Source organism: Panthera onca, chromosome E2 (genome assembly GCF_046562875.1).
Source record: "Panthera onca isolate mPanOnc1 chromosome E2, mPanOnc1 haplotype 2, whole genome shotgun sequence".
NCBI lineage: Eukaryota > Metazoa > Chordata > Mammalia > Carnivora > Felidae > Panthera > Panthera onca.
In genome coordinates this window covers 54,208,724-54,232,920 of record NC_138353.1, presented here as the reverse complement: position 1 = coordinate 54,232,920, position 24,197 = coordinate 54,208,724, and the positions used below count along the sequence as shown (strand labels likewise).

Here is a 24,197-nt window from a genome sequence, read left to right as displayed (position 1 = left end):
CAATCTACTCTTCATTCAGCACTTTCAACTTCCTGTTTTGTTTTTTAATCAGCTGTATCCCTCTAAACTTCCTCTACATCAGGGTTTCCCAACTGGGCATTACTGACATTCAGAGGCGGATAATTCTATGTGTGGAGGGCTGTCCCAGGGTGTTAAGGAACATTCCGGCCTCTGCCCAGCATGAGCCAGTAGTATTCCCACAGCTTTGACAACCAAAAATGTCTCCAGACCTGCAGACAAAATTGTCCTGGTTGAGAACCACTGCCCTACACACATCCATTGACATACATGCATATTATATATCGTTTTTTGATGTTGTACATAAAGATCGAGTTTATCTTATTTAATGGCTGAAGAATATTTTGTTATGTGGACGTAACATTATCCTCCTATGTAGAGCTATTTCCAATTTTTTATTTTTTAAACAAGGCTACTTAACATCTTATTTATGTATAAATACTTACATGTTTGTACCTAAGTATATGAGTATCGATTATAATACTTATACCTCTTTTTTTTTTTTTTTTTATTTTTTAATGTTTATTTCTGGGAGAGAGAGAGAGAGAGAGAGCAAGACACAGAATCCAGAGTAGGCTACAGGCTCTGAGATGTCAGCATAGCTGACGCAACGTTTGAACCCATAAACTGTGAGATTATGACCTGAGCCAAAGTCGGTCGCTTAACCGACTGAGCCACCCAGGTGCCCCACCTCCTTATTTTTTATTAATTTTTCCATATAAATCTCTCACAGTGGAATTGCTGGGTCATAAAGCATATCTATTTAAAAGTGAGTGAGGGAAGAATGTACAGGAATAGGGGCGTTCTTTATTCTTATGCTTGCAACTTTTCTGAAAATCTGAAATTGTTTTAAAATGAAAAGTTGGGGCGCCTGGGTGGCGCAGTCGGTTAAGCGTCCGACTTCAGCCAGGTCACGATCTCGCGGTCTGTGAGTTCGAGCCCCGCGTCAGGCTCTGTGCTGACAGCTCGGAGCCTGGAGCCTGTTTCCGATTCTGTGTCTCCCTCTCTCTCTGCCCCTCCCCCGTTCATGCTCTGTCTCTCTCTGTCCCAAAAATAAAAATTAAAAAAGAACGTTGAAAAAAAAATAAAATGAAAAGTTAATAAATATACGTGAAAGAGGGGGTCTCTTCCCATACAACTTTACCAACACATCTGAGTATTAACCTTTTCATCTTTAGGTGCAAAATCTAATAGGTAAAAAAAGAATACTTCTCATTATTTTAACTAGTATGGATTGTATTTTCCCCCATGGTGGTCACTTTCTTACTGATACGTAGGCATTCTTTGGAAGTTGAAAAAGCCAATCAAAAATTAGCTTCTTCCTCACTGTAGTAGTAGGTAGCCCACATCCCTTCACAGCTTAGCAGCTGCACTAAATTTCTTTTAGACTCAAAAAAGGAAGTGGGGCGCCTGGGTGGCTCAGTGAGTTAAGTGTCTGACTCTTGATTTCGGCTCAGGTCATGATCTCACAGTTCCTGAGATCGAGCCCTGCTCTGGGTTCCGTGCTGACAGAAGGGAGCCTGCCTGGGATTCTCTCTCTTCCCCTCCTCCACTCATACTCTCTCAAAATAAATAAACACTGAAAAAAGAAAGAAAACCTTTGGAGCACCTGGGTGGCTCAGTCGGTTGAGCATCTGACTCAGGTCATGATCTCATGGTTTGTTGAGTTTGAGCCCCATACTGGGCTCACTGCTGTCAGTGCAGAACCTGCTTCAGACCCTATATCCCTCTCTCTCTCTCTCTGCACCTCCCCTGCTCATGCTGGCTCTCTCTCTCTCTCTCAAAAATAAACATTAAAAAAAAAAAAAAACCTTATTAAAAAAATCTTATTAAAAGAAAAAACCAAAGGAGTTGCATGATGCTTAAGGTTCATCATCTTGAACACTGTTATCACCTCACAGAGCAGAACCAAGTCTTGAACGAGAGATTCCTTTCTCTGCCGGAAGTTTACTGTCTGCAGTTGATTTTCAGGCAAAAAATCCCAGGCTTTGAGGATTGTCATCATTTCAGTCATTGGGATTTTCAAGATGGTCCTCTTGATAAACTCGGCAACAGTTTCATCCATTTCTTTGGCACTTCAATAAAAACAAAAACAGCACAGCAAAGTATTAATCAAATATCAAAGGTTAACTTAATGGAATTTTTCAGCATGTTTTTAGCCAGGATTTTGATTTGTTGGTCAAACACCCAAACGTTTACCTTTTTTTTTCAGGCATTCTGCAAAGTGTTTCAAAAGGAGGATTTGATTCTTCTCTCCTTAAGCCACATATTTAAATGGCTTTGGAGGTTTTAAAAATTAGTGCTCCCTCTCCTTGACAGGCTAGAGTATTTTAATCTTTGATGGGAATGACAGGTAAATCATTCATTCATTTACTCATTCACGTAACAAAATCTGAGCACCCATGTGTGCCAGGCACTTTTGCAGGCATGGGGGAGAGATACACCTTTAACCAAAAAGACAAAAATCCCAGGGCGCCTGAGTGACTCAGTTGGTTAAACAATGGACTTTGGCTTAGGTCATGATCTCACAGTTTGAGTCTGAGCCCGGTATTGGGCTCTCTGCTGTTAGCATAGAGCCCGTTTCAGATCATCCACCCCCCTGCCCCCGCTCTGCTCCTACCCTGCCCATTCTCTAATAAATAAATAAAAACTTAAAAAAATAAAAAGACAAAAACCCTGCTAGTGTGAGCATCCATTCTAGTGGGGAGAGAAAAGCAACAAGAAAATCATAAACTGTGTTAAAAGTGGTAAGTGCTGCAGAGAGAACAGAGCAGTGTTAGGAAACGAACCATAGTTAAAGTGGAGCAGGCTGGGAACAAGTCGGGGTGGTGGGGATGGAATGAGTAGGCCTCATACAGGTGACGGTTGAACCCGTACTTGGAAGAAAGAGTGAGCCATGTGGCTGGCTGGTGAAAGAACTTGCTGGGCAAAGGGTACAGCAAGTGCAAAAGCCCTGGGGCTTTCAAGGAACAGGGAAGGATGTGAAGGATGCCTCCAGTGAGGCCACAGTGTAGACAGTAAGGAGGCACAGAGGAGGTAATAAGGTCAGAGAATACGGAGGGCCCAGGGGTCACTGCCACGATGATGGCTTCTTCTCTGACAGACACTGGCTGCTGGAAGATCCTGAGAAGAGGTGGGATATGCTCTTGTTTAGGTTTTCTACCAGGATCAATCTGGCTACTGTCTTGGAGGGGGTGGAGGGCGGAAGTAGGAAGCCAGGTAGGAGGCTGCTGCAATGCAGATAGGAGATGATGGTGGACCGAGGGGGAGGGGTGGGAAGAGGTCAGATTCTGGATCTGCTTTTAAGAAAGAGCCCACGGGATTTCCTGATGGACTCGATGTGGGGTTATGAGAGAAAGAGGGACCAGAGGTGACACCAATGTTTGTACCAGGCAGCTGAAAGGACAGAACTGCTATCCCCTGAGTTGGGGAAGACTAGAGGTGTGGGCAGAGGCAAGCTCAAGAATTCCATTTCGAACATGTGCGTTTGAAGGTTGTTAGACTCCAAGAGGAGATGCTGCTAAACAGTAGGATGCAGGAGTCCAGAGGACACAGTAAGAGACAGAGGTGAAGAGGGCTGCAGTCTCTTTCTCATTTAAGGGATTACCAGCTAACATAGTGTTATTACCTCACTTTCCCTGCCTGCTGCCGGACAGGGAGAGTCTTCAACCATCCTAAAGGTCTTGAGCCCCAAATCTGGCATGGCTCCCTCAGCAACAGACAAGGGCAACGATCTTCAGGAGCATCTCTTAGGGGCTGTCTTACAGCTGTGGCACTGGGAAGGGGGGTTCTGAGCCCTTTCATTACCTTCCTCAGGGCAGAAGCTGTGGGCCAAGGGTGGCAGCTGATCTCAACTGTTACCTCATCTGGGGGCGCTGATGGGCATCTTCCCACTGCCCCCCATTTTAAAATATGGTACACAGGCGTGCCTGGGTGGCTCAATCAGTTAAGCAATGAACTCTTGATTTCGGCTCAGGTCATGGTCTCGCCTTTTGTGAGTTTGAGCCCCACGTCGAGCCCTGTGCTGGCAGCTCGGAGCCTGCTTTGGATTCTCTCTCTTTCTCTCTCTCCCTCTCTCTCTGCCCTTCCCCAACATGCGTGCGGGCACGTTCTCTCTCAAAAGAAATAAACTAAAAAAAAAAAAAAAAAAAAAAAAAAAAAAATATATATATATATATATATATATATATATATATATATATATGTATATGGCACATCAAAAGCAAGCATGGTTTCTCAACAAAGATGAAGCAAGGTGTCTGCAGAATTTAAATTTAAATTCTCTGCCTATCTGACAAGAAAGAGCATCGAGACCTTGGTATCCAAATTTAAGAAAAGGGGCAGAAGTCAGTCTGTCTATCTCATCTACTTCCACCACGCCTAGGAGATTAGCAAAAGGACAAAGAGAGAAGTATCCCCCTATGGGAATCCAGGCTGTGACTCAATGCTACCACCTGAGTGTTTAACATTGCATACAATCTATTACCATTGCCCATTTCCAAAAAGATACTGACAGTCGACATGATTTTAAGAAGATACTGAAAACAACACTTCCAGGAAAAAAAAAAAAAAGTGGGGAACTATTAGGACTTTAGAAAGAGAAAAATAATAGAGAGAACAGAATCAAGATCATGAAAATGGACTCTGATTAGTTTTCTTATCCAGATACAGGACCAACCTACCTTAATGTCAACACTAAAATCCTCACCATGGTCTATAAGGCCCTGGGTTTGCTTCTTGCCTCCCTCCCCATCATCACTCTCTCTCTCTCTCTCTCTGGCTTTCTGAACTCCAGCTACATTGGTGTTTAGTTCCTCTAGTAGAGAAGGATACTTCCAGAGAAGGCTCATTGTACCTGCAGTTACCCCTGCCTAGAACATTCAGGTTCATCATGCACATTATTCACCTGGGTAACTCTTGAATTTAGGTCTCAGCTCGGATGGCTTCTACTGAGAGAGCCTTATTCTGCCCACCCATTCTTTTTTTTTTTTTTTTTTTTAATTTGTTTATTTTGAGAGGGAGATGAAGAGAGTGAGCAGGGCAGGGGCAGAATTCCAAAGAGGCTCCAAGCTGTCAGCGCAGAGCCCACTCAGGGCTCGAGCCCACAAACCCTGAGATCATGACCTGAACTGAAAGCAAGAGTTGCACATTTAACCAACTGAGCCACCCAGGCGCCCCTGACCACCCATTCTAAAGGTATCTCCCCACCTTCCATTGCTTACTGTCTTTACAAAACTATCTAAAATGATCTTGCCTATTGATTACTGTCTTAAAATATTGAGCCACTAGAGTAGGAACTATGTTTGCCTTATTCATGGCTATATCCCTAAATGATAAATACATGTGGAATGAAATATTAGATATTCTCCGTAAGCAGTGTGTGAGGAGATACCCTGGGAAAAAATAGGGTCCAACAGTCACTGATATATCAAACCAAATTCTCCCACTGAAAACACTGGCGCGGGGCAGCGGGGGGGGGGGGGGGGGGGGGGTGGAAAGGGGGTAGGCTTGTAAAAATGCATTCCCAGGGCTCCATCAATTTGAACTGGGGGGAGAGGGGTGGGGGTGGAGTCGGGCACCCAGCTGCGCGTTGAGAGCTTGCACTTTTAGAATGCTTCAGAAGATTCTTCATTTTGGGTTAAGTTTGCAAAATGCCATTCTACAGACTTCTGGTAGAGAGCATTCAGTCTCACCAATAAAGCTGGTAAACCCTTGAACAAACTCCTGATTCCCTGTGACTAATTTCTTTTTACTTCTAGTTCTTAGTAGCACAGTGCCTGGCATATATATATATATATATATATATATATATATATATATATATGTATGTGTATATATATATATATATACATATGCATATACACACATATATATACATACACACACACATATATACATATACATACATATATATAGCAGCTCCTCAAGACATCTGTTGAATGAATACATGACAAGAGCCCTTTTAGGTAACTTTTCTGTAGATCTACATGGAAGGGCTGCCACTGGAGCATTAGGAAAAATACGACAGGCGCACGGACGGAAAAAAAAACGGATGCCAAGGCTGACTTAAAAAAAAAAAACCAAAACACCCGACTCCCAGCACAGCAGCAACCCAAGGGTCGGATAGCAGAGTAACCCGCCACGTGACAACTGGCGGAGGCTCCGGAACTTACGTACATCCCAGTAAGGCCCCGCCCCACTGCGGGCGGAGGTGATGTCACGGATAGTATCACCGCCCTCTCATCCCGGCCTCAACTGTAGTCCCCCACTTCTTGCCTGAGGCCCAGCGCCAATCCCGCACCTTGAGACGTGTGGCAGACGTGAAAAAGTCGCCCCACAAGCCTGAGATGTGGCTTTCTCGAGACTCCCGCCACACTCAAGGTCCCGATCCCACGCCGCGCGCGGGCCTCTTACAGTCGGTCATCTCCAGCAGTGTCTCTTCTCGGCAGCCGTTCCCGCCCGCTGCTCCTTCAAAGCCACCAATTGCAGTTCCCGTTGCCCTCCAGCCCCGCCCACCCCGGAGCTCTATCTTTGGACTGTACCCTAGGCACAGGGAGCTGCGTCGGGGAGCGGCAGAAGTGAAACTCGCCAAGTCCCCTCATTACTCTTGTTGGTAGAGACCATTAGTTAAACGCAGTTAAGCTCAGCCACGAATCTGGCCTGTTGGCTTGGTTTGCTGTTTTTAGGCCCGGCCGTGCCTCAGTGCACTCGCTCTCCCTCCCCCCAGCGCCCGCAAATGGGCCCGTCCAGGCCGGGTGGCGCATGCGCCTCAGAGGCCGGGAGCAGCGGGGGCTGGCCGCGCCGAGCCGGGTCAGCTGTGGAGGGCGCGGGGGACTTTGCCACCCGGAGCTGCTGCGACTCCGGCGCCCAGGCCGCCGGCCTTTGGATTGGGAGTCTTCGCTGGTGACTGTCACTTCAGTCCTCCCTGTGTGGCTTCGAGTCGGGTGAGTCTCAGGAGTCCCGGTCGTTCCGAGGAGCGCTCTCTTCCTGGCCGCGGTGTCCTGGGAGGCCGCGGGACACCCACCTGTCCCTCCTCTCGTGCCCTGCTCGCGCGCGCCCCGCCGTGTCCCTTCCTGCCCCTGTCGGAGGTTGGGACCTTGAAGGTCAGGTCCCTGGTCCTCAGGGCGGCCGTGGCTCGCTCTGCTCCGAGGCAGACCACCGCGCGGGGGGCTTTGCGGTTGTAGCTGGAGGCGCGTCCGGGCCCTTCCACCCGCAGGCAGTTGCCGAGGTAGTTTAGAGAATGTTTTGGTCTAGACCTTTCTCTCTTCGCTGCAGTCTGTCTCGCCACTCGCGAGCCTAGTGACCTGGGCGGGGGATGGGGTGGGCTCCTCCCCTCCTTGAGCCTCGGCTTCCACGCTTGTAAAATGGGTACAACCCATCGCATCGATGGTCAGAAGGGAAGCCATTCACAGCGTTTGACACTAGGAGCGGTGAGCGCTCAATGAATCGCATGATTATTATTATCATCTCGGAGTTAGAAATTGCATGTAGCTGCACCTGTCAGCTGCAGTGAAAGTTGCCACCAGTCTGTCTTGCGAAGCGAGAATCCATGGAGATCCCCATCAGTACACTTTGCAAGGAAGGTAGACATTCGGGTCCCTTTTATTGGAATTAAAAGTTACCGTGTTTGTAGGTTCACGCAAGGTGCTTAATGAAGAGTCTTAAGTAAATCCGCGTTCTGGAAACTTTCATTTAAAACCTTAACTGCATAAAAGAGGTTGGCGCTGGCGAAGGAATTCTGTTGTGATACCCATGTATCTCCTTTCCTGTACATACAGGCTTCTGCACGTGTTTAGTTTATTTAAAATGAGCCTCACTCATTTCCATTCTTTTGTTGTTGTTGTTAACTATGTTGAGGTGTGAACCAATTCTCAGTTCTACAATAATCCTGAATTCAACTTTTGGCAAGCATTGATTGGGCATTTACTATGTGCATTTACAAGAACGTTCCCTCACTAGCCTTTGCGTTCTTTGAGGTATATGGACTGATTCTTTTTTCTCTGAAATTCAGGTGATTTGGCAGAATGCCCAGCATCTGCTGAGTACTGTTGTTTGTTCAGGGAGAGTTGCAGCTTCCATTCCTTAGGAAACTATGTGGTGGAACTTGAGAGCCTTACGGATCTTTCCCCCAGGCAGCCCAGGGGTTCCTTTCGGTGGCAGTGGGGCATGGTCTGTGTTTGGGAGCACTAGTCACTCAATAGCAGATGTTTAGATTTGGTCCCTTTGCAACTGTGATAAGTAGAAGACTGTAGGGTAGGCGGTACCTTGCTGCGTCTGCTACTTCTGCTGAATATGGTGCATAGTTTGAAATAGTTGCAGAAATACTAATTTAACTAATTCCAGGGCTTTCTGAAAGTAGGCCTTAAAAAATGCATGTTGTAAAAAGCATTGTGTATTAAGTTTACAGTTTTTCCTGGAGAACAGATTTTTCAAACTCTAAACAAGGGACTTTTCTGGATTTGTTTTACTTTTTTTTATGTTTATTTTTGAGAGACAGAGTGCGAGCAGGGGAGGGGCAGAGAGAGAGAGAGGGAGACACAAAATCTGAAGCAGGCTCCAGGCTCCGAGCTGTCAGCACCAGAGCCTGATGCCGGGCTTGAACTCACGAACCGTGAGATCATGCCCTGAGCTGAAGTCGGACGCTTAACCGACTGAGCCACTCAGGCGCCCCTGTTTTTTGTTTTAAAAAGCCATTAGAAATTGCAGCTGTAGAGTACATTTCTTTCTGGTGCAGCCACAAAACAGCAAAATCTTTGGAAAGAAAACACAAGTGACATGAAAATAGGGGGTTTCCTCCTCGTGATTATAGATTTGCTGAGGTGTTATTAAAATGCTTACTCCTTTTTCTTTACTAGAGGTCGTGTATTGCTTACTTCTTGGCTTATTTTTTAAAACTGTGCCACCTGGTGGTTGAAATCTATCATGGAATACTCCTTAGGAAAATTTTACCTCTGTCTTGGTAGAATCAGGTGAATAAGACTGTAATCTTTATGTCTTTAGTGAGAGTACCATATGCTTCTGTCCTCCCAGCTTACCCCCAAGTAAAGGTTAAAATTGCTTTGCAGGGGCCAATCACCCAGTTATTGTCACAACTGAACATTTTTAAAGAGTTTCAGCATCTGTTTTAGTATAAATGTTTGCATGCTAGAGGCAGTGGGTGGAGTTGGGGAGGGAAGCCCTTTAACTGTGACAAGTTAACCTGGTGTTTTCTAAATGCCAGTGTAAAAGTGGGACTGAAGTTTTGTGTCTAAGTCATAACAGTGTGAATGGAATTTATTCCTCTTTCTTAGTGCACACACACACATGTGAAGTCTTAATCACAAATGTTCCCTTCACCTTTGTTTCATCAATGCTGCTGATGTTCATAATTATTTTGGCATTACCCTTTTGAATTTTTTTTTGTATTTTCCTAGTGGTGATAAGTGTTTATCCATTGCGAATTTCATTTCTGAAAATAGGTTAAAATCGTTTAGTTGTGAACTTCGATTTGAGAAGAAACTGAAGAATGCAGTGCAGAAATACACTCTGTGACATCCTTAATTGATGTAGCCAGTCTCTTTGGGGTACATTAAGACAGGTAACCGAGAACTTCCCATTGCAGCTTGCTTCATTGTTGGACAGCTCCAGGAAGATGACGTCTTCCACTCTTTGGTTTCCAGACCTGTCCTCAGAAATACCTTGGGAACACCATTGCAGATTCAGTTCAGCCTTTCCCGTCATGTGATGAGCATTTCACATATACAAATAATACTTTGCAAATGTCACGTTCACTGCTTACCATTTCAGATAGTCCCACATATGTTATTTTAAACCTCATGACCCCTCAGAGATATAGGTCCAGAGCTAATACCATTTTATGGAAGAAGAGACTTAGGTCAGATTAAGTAACCAAAGTGTTATAACCTATGGACAGATAAGTCCACAACTTTTGCCTTCAGATCCATCGTTTCTCCTACTTAACCAGGTTGTTCCTTTTATCTGTCACCTCTGATGGGGGCTTCCCTAAATTGGTAAATATTGCCAGTTTCATTAATAGCTTCTTACGGATCCTGAGAAGAAGAGTTTAAGAGTAGAGGCAAAGCCGTCGTCATCCTGAGCAGTCTCTCCAGGAATATTCACATTGTCAATATTCCGGACTTGGCTGCTCAGGACGAATACAGTATTGTTCTTTTTCTAGAGGTAGACTGACCCTCTGTTTCTAGGAATGCAGGATAATGTTACATTGACTTCTTTGGAACCCACAATTAGTGCTTGTTGGTCTCGTAGCCAACCAGAGACTCTTTGGGAAATAGTTTTTTCTATCTGAATTTATTTCACCCACAAACTGCTGGGAAGTTTTCTGTTTCGAACATGGGAATAATTTGTCCTGGTTTAGAGATTGCACTGGGTAGCAGTAACTCTGCCACTTGCTATGTGACCTGGGACTTATTTTTCATACGAAAATGTGAGTAATGCATACTTGAAGTGCAAAAAGGCAATTTCTTATGGTTCCAGTGAATTTACAGTTATTGGAAGGATTAGAAGGCTTGTGCCCAGTGTGTGGTAAGTGTTCAAAAATTATTTTCTACACTAATAATGTAGATATAGTCATGGCCTTGAAGGAATGTTAAAAGTAAGAATATGGAATATACATTTAGTTTTCTTCAGCTCATAAATTACTTTGAGTTATAGTAATGTTCATTGGAATAGGCTTTTATTTTTTATTTTTCTAAATGTTTGTTTTTGAGAGAGAGAGCGAGAGTGAGAACACAAATGGGGGAGGGGCAGAGAGAGAGGAAGACACAAAATCTGAAGCAGGCTCCAGGCTCCGAGCGGGTCAGCCCAGAGCCTATCACGGGACTTGAACTCGCCAACTGGGAGATAATGACCTGAGCCGCAGTCTGATGCTCACCTGCCACCCAGGCGGCCCAGAATAGGCTTTTAAAGATGACTGCTGGAAGATATCAGCACTCACAGCAAGTGTTGTGACAACAGTGGCATCGTTTTATAGCTGTGAGTGTGGCAGTACCCCCGTGTAAGCACCAACGGGAGGCGCAGCCAGCCGGGTGCTGGAAGAGAGTGTGGGTACAGGGTGGACAGAGGGAAAGAAGAAGAGGGTATCTCACTGAAAAGGTGGGGTGGAGGAAAGGGGGGGAATGACTGGTAAAGCAAGGAATTTGTTAGGTAAGGGATTAGGTAGGTCAGTGTTTAGAGCTGTAGATTGAGAAGTAGTAGTTTAGTTTTTTACCAAGAAGAATAGGAAAAGGAAACTATATGAAACCATTCTCTTCTTTGACATAGTTACATAGGATACTAAGTAGAGAGGAAGTTATCTTATTGGTACCCTGGCTGGGTCTACAGCGCATAAACTTTTGTAACTGAGGGAGGAAAAATATACATCATGGTATGTATGCATTTCTACTTATATACAATGTGGGCATATTTATCTCAGCCGCAAAGTCTTCTAAAGTATTTAATGGGCCAATCAAAGAGGTCATTTCAGTACATCATAAGCTTGTTTCCAAATTGTAAAAGCACAAATCTGAGGACTTGGTTGATAGAGGTGAAAATGTTTTGTCACATTTACAAAATAAAAAGACATTTTCTAAGTGACTTAATAGTACAACATTAGATGACTTAAATTTCTAGACCGTATGAGGCCTCATTTTTCTGAGGGTAAAGATTATGTCATTAAGAAGACTTCGTAGTCAGCGGCAGGCAAACAAAACTTGAACTTGGCTGCATTTCCAAATGTGTTTCAGAGACTCAAGGACTTACTTAGTTGGGCATAGCTGCCTGGTTTGGGATTGTCAGCTGTGGTTTGCGGTGTGTGTGTGTGCATGTGTAGTCAGTCACTCAGTGGAACAGTGATCCACTGGTCTTTTTGGAAATGGAGTTCTGAAATAGTAGGGATACTGTAATGCTCTGGAATTCTTTGTTTAGACATTTGTAAGGACTTGTTGAGAGTGGAAAGTAGATAGGCAGTTTGAAATTCTCAAACGTTTTTGTATTAGCTCTGTGAAGGTATAATTTACATTTCATAAAATTCACCCACCATGAGTTCAGTGATTTTGGTAAACTGCTATTGTGCGACCACTGCCACAATCCTGTTTTAAAATGCTTTCGTCGCGCGGATGTATTCCTTTGTGGCCAGTGACAAATAATCCTCTCACTTTCAGGTGTAGGCAAACCATCGGCTTTTTTTCCTCTACCATTTTGCCTTTTCTACACATTGCATATAAATGGAATCATATATAGTCTTTTGAATCTGCCTTCTTTCATTCAGCTTGGTGCTTTGAGGTTCATCCACGTTGGCGCCTGTGTCCGTGCATTCCTTTTAATTGCTAAATAGTATTCCATTGTCTAGGCATGCCGCATTTATTTATCCAGTTGGCAGGTTATTGGACATTTGCATTGTTTCCAGTATTGGCTATGATGAATAATGCTGTCAAAATTAGCATACATGTCTTTGTGTGGTTTTATGTTTTCATTTCTTTTGGGTATATTCTTAGGAGTGCGGTTTCCGTGGTCAGGGGTCATTTGGTAAGTATGTGTTTAACTCCTTAAGACACTGCCAAATTAAGTGTGTCCTATTTTGCATTTTCATTAGCAATGCATGAGGTCTGTTTTCTCTGCATCCTAACCATTGCTTGGTATTGTCTGACTTTTTGATTATAGCTATTTGGGTGGAAATGAGTGGTATCTCATTGTGGTTTTAGTTTGAATTCCCTGTGACTAATGGTGTTCAGCATTTTTTTATGTGCTTAATTAACCATTTTCGTACCATCTTCTGTGAAGTATTCAAATCTTTTGCCCATTTTGGGGGTCCATTTTAAACGTTGGGTTGGTTTGTAAGCATTCTTTATATGTTCTAGGTAGCAAGTCCTTTTTCAAACATGATTTGCAAATATTTTCCCCTAGTCTCCAGCTTGTAGGATATTTATTTTTTAGAGCAGTTTTAGGTTCACAGTAAAATTGAGCAGAACGTACAGAGAGGCCCCATGTGCTCCCTGCCCCACACATGCACAACCTCCCCCGTGATCAGCATCCCCCGCTAGAGTTGTGTGTTTTTACAACTGAACCTACATTGACACATCATCATCACCCAAGGTGTGGCTTATCCTTTTTTTAAAATTTATTATATACATCATGAAATGCTCACCACGAGAAGCATATTACAGTATTATTGACCGCATTCCCTGTGCTCTACTTTCCATGCCTGTGTCTTTTCATTTTCTTAATGGTATATTTTTGAAGCGAGAAAGTTTTAAGTTTGATAAGATTTTACCAATTTTTTCTTTTATGAATTGTGCTGTTGACCTAAGAACTCTTGGTGCTGCCTAAGGTCATTATTTTAGGTTGTCTTTTTTGAAACCTTTTAGAAGATTAAAGCAATCATTGGTTCTTTCTTTTGGTAATCTTTTCCAAGTTAAAAAGAATAGGTTACAAAAAAAGAGTAGGTAAATAGTGCTACATAACTATAGCAAACACTTCAAAATAATGCTTTTCCTTTGACCTTGGCTGCTGATTTTCTCCTTTGTGAATGAACCAATTAAATTTAATTTCTGGGATTTCAGCATCTTGCTTTCATTGTAATAATTGCGTTTTATGGACAGATCTGCTAAACTGAAAAACTTTTTTCACATCTGCTTTTTGTTTCTCTTCATTGTTTAGTTAGATTTTCTCAGCCAGATGTTAGGAAGAAAACAGTCCCTGTTAATTCACACTAATGTGAGACTGATGGGGCTTTAACCCTCTGAGAGGAGTATACATTTTAAAAGGATTAATAAACCAGTTCTCTTGTTTTGTAGAATTTCATCTGAACAAAATGAGTTGTAATCCATTTCAGGAATGTGGGGAAAATAATTGAAATCAGGCTTATTAAGAGAGGCTAGCTGTTTCTGCTAGAGCACTTCTTTCCTGGGTTGGGCCTCTTTAGAAACTGCAGGTTCTCTGAACACCTGATAACTTGCTGAATCTGTTAAACCGCTGGATAAGGAAGCTGAGGCTCAAGGTTAATCATTTGCCTAAGGTGAGCATTCCTTTCTGATAAAGCTCACTGCAGGTTTTTAGTGAAGTAGCTTTAGGTCGCATTAACAAGTACAGTCACACATATTCAAGACACTCTTGTATCCACAGGTCGCTCTGCTGCGCTCCATCCCTTCTCCTAAAGATGCATCCTGACTTATCTCCACACTTGCACACTGAAGAATGCAACGTCTTGATTAACTTGCTTAAGGAATGTCACAAAAATGTAAGAGTTCAGAAAAATGACCATGAAGCAAAAATGAAACTTAGGTACAACACAGTGATGTGCAATGTTGCCTCCACTGATGGAAGGGGAATGATAATATGGCCGATCTTAGCTTACTAAAGATTAGTAATTGATGCTGTGATGTTTCAGATACCATTTCCATTCGTGATTACTAAAAATTAAGCACGGTCGTTTGTTAGGGAACTTTTGAAATGATACGTAACAGTCAGAACCCATGTTCTTTCAATAAAATACTTTCCTGTTTTTAATTACAGGATGTTAGAACGATTACGTTAATCTGACTCTTCTGATCATAATGCAATTATTGTTAAGAATTTTCTAAGATTTTCCTTGATGTCCATCATTCTGTGTTCAAAGGAGATTGAAATTTTTTTTTAATAATTAGATATTAGCTAGGTTTAAATTATGATTGGCCTAATTTGGCAGGTTTACTTACTTGTTAGTGGAATGGAAGTAAAATTCCATGGTTAAAACCAAAATGGAAAGGAAACCCATTTTTGGAATATATTCAATTAAGCCAATATTTTTATGGATGTCAGATATTAAGCTTTTTTCATATAATTGATGCATGAGACAGTTATAAGGAGCATTTGTGGTTTTCTTTAACTTTGCATGATGCGTTTTCCTCATGAGATTCATAAACTGTAGATATATAAAATTATAATACCAGTATGTATCATTTAAATGAGTAACATTTAAAGGCTAACAGGTAGTAAGTACTACCTCTGATCTGTGAAGTTAGATATTTTTTGTTCAAAGAACGTTGTTGGTGACAATATACTTGAGACAGACTTTTTTCAGCATACATGTAGATCCAGAATTGATATCATAAGTCTTTATTTAACGTTATTTTAACGTTATTTATACATTGTACGTTATTTTATTTGTACGTTATTTTAATGATATTTAACGTTATTTTGTGGGTGTGCAGTCGCGTCCCATTTGGTTTTAGAGTGTGTTTCCCTGATGACTGATTTTGAGCATCTTTTCATGTGCCTGTTGACCATTCATATAGTCTTTTGCCTATAGTTTATTTTTTTTAATTTTAAAAATTTACTTATTTAATTATTATTATTTTCTTTGCCCATATTTTAAAATTGGGTTGTTTGCTTTATGGAGTTTTAAGAATTTGTTTTCATTTGACATTCAAGACCCTGTCTTGACAATTGAAGACATTGACAAGCGTGTGGTGAGTATGTTCTCAGTCTGTGGCATCCTTTTTCACTTTCTGAAGGTTGTGCTTCAAAGAGCGGTTTCTAAGTTTGATGAAGTCTAATTGCCAGGTTTTTCTTTCAGTGTTTGTGAGGGGTTTTGTTTTTGTTTTGTTTTGTTTTTTGTTTGTTTGTTTGCATTCTAAGGATCTTTGTGTGTTTCCTGCTCACAAAGATTTTCTCCTTTTTTTCTTCCAAAGGTTTCAGGCTTTTAGCTGTGCCATTTAGGTTGGTGACCCATTTCAAGTTACTGTTTGTGTCTGGTATGAAGTAGGAGTCAGTGTTTTCCTTTCTCTACGGCTATTGTTTTTCCAGCACTATTTGTGCAGACACCAGCCTTTCCCTCCTAAATTAACTTGCTGCCTTGGTCAAAAATCTGTTGACCACACATGACTGGGTCTCTTTCTGGGCTCTGGTCCGTTCTGCCGATTTATGTGTCTGTTCTGAACACCAGTTAATTCCAGTGTTCTCCTCGTGGGGCCAACTGGGTCCCCTGACGGGTTTGTCCTCTCCTCTACCCTCGATCACTTTCCACACCGCGTCAGGAGGGACTGTTCAAACGACGTTCAGGCATCGTTCCCCTCTACCGGCTCCCTTTGCTGCGGTACGCGATCTCACTTTCTTCCTTCGTGTTGTTTCAGGACCTTCATGAACATGGCCCCGACTTAGCCTTGGGTTTCACACCCTCCGGCACTCTTTTTTTCCCCTCGCTCCCCAGCGACCTTTTCTGCAGTTGTGTGGGGCACACATTTCTCTCTTCTGAGGCTTTGGGCTTGCTTTGTCCTTGGCTTATCTTGGAGCCCTCCTCACTATCTCCTCTTACCCACATGCTATACCAGGTTTCATCATCCTCCAGGTTTCATTGTCTGTAATCTGTCCTTGCCTCTTCATTTCCTCCTTTCCTGGCCTAGATTCTCTTGGCGTTGTCACTCTGTCCTCCAGTAACACCATACGTAGTCCATTTCCTACTTCAAGGTACTTCTCACACGTTTTGGTCTCAGGACTCCTATACACTCTTAAAAATTCTTGAGGACCCCAAATAACTTTTGTGTATGTGGATTCTAGCTACCGATATTTACTGAAGTAGAAATTGAAACTGAGAAATTTAAAAAAATGTAAATGTATATAAAAATACAATAATAAATCCAGTACATGTTAACATAGTAATTTTTCACAAAAAAAGATCTTATTTTCTGAAACAAAAGACAGAGTCAAAAGAATGACATTGCTTTTGGGGAGCCTGGGTGGCTCAGTTGGTTAAGCTTCTGACTTCAGCTCAGGTCGTGATCACGGTTCATGGGTTTGAGCCCTGCGTCAGGCTCTGTGCTGTCATTGCAGGGCCTGCTTTGGATCCACTGTCCGCCCTCCTCTCTGCTCCTCCCCTGCTTGCGTGCACGTGTGCACTTTCTCTCTCTCTCTTAAAAATAAATAAACATTAAAAAAAAGAAGAATGACATTATTTTTGCATTTTTGCAATTCTCCTTGATATCTGGCTTAATAGAATATAGCTGGAGTCTCCTATCTGTCTCATGTCCAGTCTTTGGTGATGTTGTCCTCTGAGCAGCCTCTGGAAAGTTCTACCGTAGCCTTGTGAGAGAATGACAATGAACAAAACAAATAAGATCTTTGATTATCAGGAGACTAGTTTTTATCTTATACACCCCCTGGAGAGCTCCTGGGAACTCGTGGGTGCCCCTGGACTGCACTTGGAGAACAACTGTTTTATAACAGTCACTCTGTTCGTTGACTCACTCTGTTCTGTGACCGTGTTCTGTGAGAGTAGGGCCCAGGTCCACCTTCCTCACTACTGTATCCCTAGTCCTTGTCTTCGAGATATCGATTGATTGCCCATTTATTCAATCACTGGCCCAGTTTGGTTTTCTGGAAACAGACATCACACACTGGAGGCCTTTGCTCTGTGTGTGCAAGAGAACTGCAGTCCATGGGCGTTCCTTTTACCAAGTCCAGCGGGGCACTTTGGGTTTGTTTTGCACATAATGTCACAAGAGTGTATTTCTTTGGGCTTAAATACTGGGGTGAAAGCAAAAAAAAAATAGCTGTTGTCCTTGATTTAAACATAAGATGTGTGTGTATGGGGTGATAGGAATCACTGTGAACTAAACTGTGAAATACTGCCTTACATTCTAAACATTAATCCTTTCTTTTGTTTCTGCCTCACCAGAAAGTGTGTGAAAATGCATTGTTCCCGTTCATCTGTGGTCAGAGAAATAGTTGAGGAAAAATACACAAGAAATACTTATTCTGAAAAGGTCATTAGGCAACCAGTAGGAGATGTCAGTTTACCTTAAATGTTTGCCAGAAAAACCAACCCATTCATTGATTGGACCAGAAGAGGACATTTAAAGCGGCGATGAGGCAGGGGGAAAGGAGTAGCGAGGGACATAGCTTATAAATTATGTGTTGTCTGTTTCCATGAAAGCCTTAATTGGAAAGAAAATGAACAGGTGCCTATTATAACTACAAGTTCAGCATTTATGGCATGTCGTTTTAGGCCATCACCATGCTGTCCTGGGCACCCTTAAAAATCGTGATGTGCAAACGCACTAATTATGGCCCTACTAAAAATTCGTGTTCTTGACCTCAGCCTTCATCGTGATCTGCTTTGGAGCATTTGTACTTTTTGCCACGATCATTGTCGTAGGCCTTGAAACCACTAGGAGATTTTTATTTCTGCTTTTCAAAGAAAGCAGACTTTGAACTTCAGACACAGATTTTCTGATATTGTGGATTAGTGGCTTATTTATGTGGTCCATATAGACCGTTTAATAGTGTTACGTGTTTCTGATGTATTTTGATGACATTTTGAATGGAGGCCAATGAGAAAATAGTGTTGGCACTCAGCATTTATTAGGTAATTCTTCAGTGGGACAGAGTGTTTGCTATTGAAGGAAGTTACTGGTCATGTTAATATGGCCACAGTGCACTTTGACATCACTCCCCATAGTAGATGATGGATTGTGCTGTGATGTTAACATGCCCTTAAAGACAGAGGTACTTGAAAACAGAATTGTTTACACTCTGTCATTGTGAGGTTTTGGCGGTTTAATAGGCTTCCCTTTTAGTAAGGAAAAGTCTTGTGGTTTTTCATTTCTACCTACAGAGCTTTTATCTCTCCTTTAGGATGGCCAGGATAAGTCCATTTATTTGTACACCTCATACCTGTGATTTACCTGTTTGCTTATTAACAATGTGGTGACACGTTAAACCCATTTCTGTAGGAATAAGTATTTAAATTCTGTGTGCCAGAGACCTTAGCATGTTGTGGGATGAAATATTTTACCCCTTTTCTTCCTTTTAGCACAGCATTCTGAAATTTTTTGGTCATTGCAATGATCTTGATCGGGAGATGAGAAAGTGCTTGAAGAATGAGGTAAGAAAAGTGTTAAAGAATAAAAATGGTTGAACAGTAGAATAGAACATTTTTGAACAATATTTTACAATATTGCCATTATTAATTTTTATTCCGAATTTTAGTATAACAGAGAGAATTGACTTTAGACGTACATCCTCCCCTAAAACCAAGAGGAGAAATAAAAGCCTTTTCTGGGGACAGAACATTGCTAAGATTTTTGTTTTTTGTTTTTTGTTTTTTGCATGCACGTGAATGAAAACAACTTCCTTATTGTAATCATTGTAACTCTCCTATATGAATTGCAAGGTTTGGGAAGTTGAATTTGTTTAGCAGAAAGACTTCGGACAGTCACCTATTACCTGTAGTGGGTAACAGATACACTTCGGGCCTGTTCCCTCATAGAACATGGCGGGAGCCAGACATGGTCTCCTCACAGGTTTAAAATTGTGAATTTCTTTATAACCATGGCATGTACCAGCCATAGGGATCTAGTTTGACTTGATTGGAAACACTCATTTCCTAAACTCGGTGTTAGGCCATGACATGGACTTGGGCATATAGTAGAGTGCTTTTGAAATCTTTGAAAAGACATGTATTTTTTAATTTTTTAAAAATGTGTATTTATTTTTGAGACAGAAACAGAGCATGAGCAGGGGAGGGGCAGAGAGGGAGTGAGACACAGAATCTGAAGCAGGCTCCAGGCTCCGAGTTGTCCCCACAGAACCCGACATGGGGCTCAAACTCACGAACCGTGAGATCATGACCTGAGCCAAAATCCGGCGCTTAACCGACTGAGCCACCCAGGTGCCTCAAAAAGAAATTTAATTCCCTTTGTTTTCACACATGAGTTGTGTTAATGTCCAAAACCTTAAAAAATCTATAACTATTAAAAACCTGCCTTCCAGTTTTTTTGCATTTTCCATATTTTTGAACTTCTTTTCCTATTTGCCTCATGGTGAAAGGTATTAGTTATAATATTTGAAGCTGTCCAGCATCTATATTTTTGTTTTTTGTATTTTCCAATCTGAGGCTTTGGGGGTTTTTGGTTTTGTTTGTTTTTTCTCTTCCTAGAGTCCCTTTCTAGTGTCTTTACTGTTTGAAGAACTTTCTGGAGTTCTCACTTCAGGGTCATCATTTTCTTTGCACAAACATGTACATGTATAAGTGTTTTAAATTGATTTTTCAAGAGTTTTTCTTCACTGGTAAAGCTAGTTTATATGAAAGCTGAACCTAGGGCTTTGTTTGGTTTTCATAAGGATTATGGGAAAACGAAGCCCACGCTGTGGTGTTCATTGCAGCGATTTATTTCTCACATGCTTTCTGTTGTGTCTGATCGCCTTTTCCCCTAAATTTAGATTTTTTTTTCTTCTTATGGTTCAATAATTTTTGCCATTGGTGTGGTGATTAGATCTTTATATGAAATTTTCTTCCCAGGTGGTCCTGAGACGTTAGTGACCGTTTGGTAGGATGTTGTAGATATTTTTCTTACTTTGTTTTCATATAAATTTTAGATTTTCTCCTTGACTTATTTTCTAAGTCCTCTATGTGGTTTTTATGTTGCTTCATTACCTGATTTATAGATGTTTTTCTGTCTGTACTTTCATGCTTCAGTCCTCTGAACCTGTGCTCATTTATTTCCTCTCTGCCTTTAATGCTTTCTGGTTTACCATTTACTGCTCTCACGTGCTCCTCTACCATTTCCTTCATGTGCCATTTGAGTACTTTATTCCTTGAAGCTTTTAACTAGAAGGACCTGGCCAGTTTCCCTTTGCCTCTCTTTGCCACTGTGTTACTGCCCACCCCCACCCCCCCTTCCCCATTTTATTGAAAGAATCACTAATACTACTTTTGCAGCGTCCTTTTTGTCCCTCTTAATTGTTCGGTTTGGTTTAGTTTTTGGTTAATTGAGCTTCCATTCTATCTACATTGTTCAGTGAAGTTTTGTGAGTAACATCACATGCGTATATTTTTCTTTTCCTTCTTTTATTCAGAGGCCATCTGGACTCCCTTTGGGGATATCTTAACATATTTTTTTTTTTTTTCTTAACATATATTTTAACATAGAGTATAATTTGCTCTTTAACCTGTTTTTTGGGGCCACCTACACAGTATTCTGAAGATTTACCCTTAAAACCCTTCTCCCAACCTGATTGCTGGTGGGCAGTCCAGCATATGTGATTAAAGACAGATATCAAATATTTTTCTCCGAGTATGTATCTCTCCATGTTCTAGAATAGTGCCTTTAAAAAAAAAAAACAAAACCAAAACTTGTTAAAGCAATGAAATGCCCTTTTCCCCCGAAAAATCTTCAGAAGAAAATTAATGTATGACAGATAAAAGGAATGATTTTGGTTAAAGGGACCTGGTGTTTCATCTGTAATTTGAAGTGGTCCTTTGATGGGGAAGAAAAAAATTTCGGAAACTATCATTCCAGAAGCTATGTTAGAACTCTTCAATCAAAACTTTAGATCCAGAAAACTTCTTAAAGATCATCTAGCCTAGCTCCCTGTATTTGAGGTTACAGGACCCGAAGATGTACTGATCATGAACCTCCACACCATTGTCTCAGGGGTCAGAGGCGGGGGATCCAGTCAGGTCTCTAGTTAGCTATCACTGATTTCATTTCTGTGGCCTCTTCCCATATCTCTGGCTCCTAAAAGATTTTGATGTCTAGCTGTTCACAATACTTAGTTTTTCCAACTTGAATTTACTTTTATATTTTTCCCCTTTTTCATAGGGACCCTTCATTCACCTTTAAAATAATGTCTGTATTGGTGTATATAAACCTGTACATATATCCATGTAAAAACACTTATATTCAAGTTTCTCTGCTTTAAATGAGTGCATTGTCTAAGTGCCAGGCTGTGTATTTCCTGTTATTTAATAACCTACTGATCAGATCAGAATACTAGGCTGAAAACCTCCAGGTGAAAACTGCATTTAGATCCATCTAATACAGAAATGTAGGATTTGGGGAGAATCCGTTTGATGACTCTTTATAATGAAAAAAATCCTGGGAAGTTTAGCTGACTAGATGTTTCCACGTGAACTAATAGGATAATATGGTTGCCAAGAGCCATTTACTTTTGAGAATATTTATAGAAATAACATGTCTAGGTCCTAAGAACTAGTAGGTCCACTGTAGCCCACATCTATCAGACTGTGTGGAGCACTGTATTTAATTCTGGTTGTGATATTTTTTATCAGGAATATTGATATTAAAGCGCTTTATAAAAGGTGCTTGGTAGCTATTAGAAGGCAAAAGCCATGTTCTGTGAACCTCTATGGAAGCCAGGAATGTTCAGCCTAAAAAAGAGGTAGTAAGTGGGTCATCTGTAACCAGATATTTGCCAGATTATAGCAGGCAAGAAGAAATAGGCAGTAGGAGAATTTATGTGGAAACACTGGTTCAACACAAAAAACACTTCGGAACAAGTAGAAGTGGCCAACAGTGAAAGAGGTTACCTCTCAAGGTAGTGAGCTCCTCATAACTATAAGTGTTCAAGCAGAGGTTAGATGTGTGTGATAGATCGTGAGTTCCTAAAGAACAGGGACAATACTCACTCATCTTAAATATTTCCTGAATTCATATTTGGGGAAGAAATTAATTCAGTAAATATTTTTTCGTCTATTAGGATGTAGGTGCTGTACTGTGTTTGCAATTTCAGATTCAGTGAAATAAAAGACAAATAAGAATTTTATCAGCAGAAACAACTTATTTTGCAAATATTTTAAAATATCTAACTCAGCTGATATATAAATGGTAATATAATCTGCTGTCTCTTTTCTCCCCCTTCCTTTTATTTTCCAGTACATGGAAAAGAGGACCAAGAGCAGGGAGCATGGCAATGCGATGAGAAAAAGACTTTTTAATCCCGCAGAGGAATCTGAAAAATAAATTGCAGGCATACCTCGTGTTATTGTGCTTCATTTTATTGAGCTTCGCAGCTAGTGCATTTTTTTCAAATTGAAGGTTGGTGGCAATCTCGCGTCGAGTGAGTCTATTGGTGCCATTTTTCCAACAGCATTTCTCACCTCGTGTTTCTGTATTGCATTTTGGTAATTCTTACAATATTTCAAACTTTATAATCACTATTATAATTCTTATGCTGGTCTGTGATGTTACTATTGTCATTGTTTCGGGGCATCATGAAGCGTGTCCACAGAAGACAGTGAACTTCATCAGCGTTGTGTGTGTTCTGACTGCTCACCTACCAGCCCTTCCCTCGTCTCCCCTTGTCCTCGGGCCTCCCTGTTCCCTGAGACTCAGCAGTATTGAAATTAGGCCAGTTAGGAACCCTACGCTGGCCTCTAAGGGTGCAAGTGACAGGAAGAGTCCCTCATCTCTCACTTTAAGTCAAAAGCTAGAAGTGATTACGCTCAGGGAGTAGGGCATGTCGAAAGCGGAGATAGGCCGGAGCCAGGCCTCTTGCGTCATTTAGCCAAGCTGTGAGTGCAAAGGGAAAGTTCCCGAAGGAGATCAAAAGGGCTCCTCCAGCGGACACGCAAATGCGAAGAAAGCAAGAGGACTTACTGCTGATGAGAAGGTTTCAGTGGTCTGGATAGAAGAGGAAACATTCTTAAGCCAAAGCCTAATCCAGAGCAAAGTGCTAACTCTCTCCAGTTCCGTGGAGGCTGAGAGGCGAAGAAGCTGCACAAGAAAAGCTTGAAATTGGCGGATATTGGTTCGTGAGGCACAAAGGAAAGAGACTGTCGTCCTAACCTCAAAGTCCAAGGTGAAGCAGCAGGCGCTGTTGCAGAAGCTCCAGCCACGTGGAGGCAAGGCCCTTCACCAGCAAAAAGACTGACTTGCGAAAAGCTCAGGTGATATGGTTAGCACCTTATAAACAATAAAGTATTTTTTAATGAAGGCGTGTACATTGATTTTTAGACGTAAAGCTATTGTATACTCACTAGACTACAGGGTAGTGTAAACATAACTTTTATATGTGCTGGGAAGCCAGCAAATTCATTTGACTCATTTTACTGTGGTATTTGCTTTCTTGTGGTCTGGAACCAAATCTTTAGGATCTCTGAGGTTTGCCTGTATACTTCCACTAGGTGCCTTAGCTGAGAGAAGACCTAAAACCTCTTGGTGGATAACTGAAAGAATCTTAACCTCATTTGGTCTCCAGAATCCTTTGGACAGAAAGTGACCCATGAGAAATCAAGCCATGGAGAAATATGGAAACCCCGATTCTGAGTATTTTGTTAGGCAGAGAGCTTTAGGTACTCTCTCCCTTCTGCCAACACACCTGACTTGTAACATGTTCCTTCCCTTTGCCAACAATCAGTTAACATTTGCGTAACTTATCTCCTTCAATAAAATAATTGACTTGAA

At 41.6% G+C, this 24,197-nt stretch overlaps 2 protein-coding genes across 11 annotated transcripts in view; one reads left to right on the top strand and one right to left on the bottom strand.

The window, feature by feature from the left end:
- Window positions 1–6,499, bottom strand: part of CENPN (centromere protein N) — a 26,717-nt gene extending 20,218 nt beyond the window's left edge. For 3 of the 5 annotated variants that reach the window (XR_009615253.3, XM_060650078.3, XM_060650075.3), the window contains exons 1-2: window positions 6,320–6,499; window positions 1,913–2,093 (exon numbers count right to left, since the gene is read on the bottom strand). Coding sequence is in view for 4 of the 5 variants with exons in the window: in XM_060650078.3 (XP_060506061.1) it covers window positions 1,913–2,083 (171 nt within the window). In the remaining variant the exon portion in view is untranslated. The other 2 variants (XM_060650077.3, XM_060650076.3) reach the window with 2 other exon arrangements.
- Window positions 6,488–24,197, top strand: CMC2 (C-X9-C motif containing 2). 6 transcript variants are annotated; one of them, XR_009615255.3, is made up of 5 exons: window positions 6,488–6,962; window positions 14,137–14,251; window positions 18,803–18,874; window positions 22,668–22,829; window positions 23,918–24,197. XR_009615255.3 is itself a non-coding variant. In XM_060650080.3 (4 exons), exons 1-4 carry the CDS (start codon window positions 6,781–6,783, stop codon window positions 22,752–22,754), a joined length of 456 nt encoding a protein of 151 aa, XP_060506063.1. In that variant the 5' UTR covers window positions 6,488–6,780; the 3' UTR covers window positions 22,755–24,197. The 6 variants fall into 6 exon arrangements, 4 of the variants coding, with proteins under 4 accessions (XP_060506063.1, XP_060506066.1, XP_078295136.1 ...); XR_009615254.3 differs by having other exon boundaries at window positions 22,668–23,680; XM_060650080.3 differs by having other exon boundaries at window positions 22,668–24,197.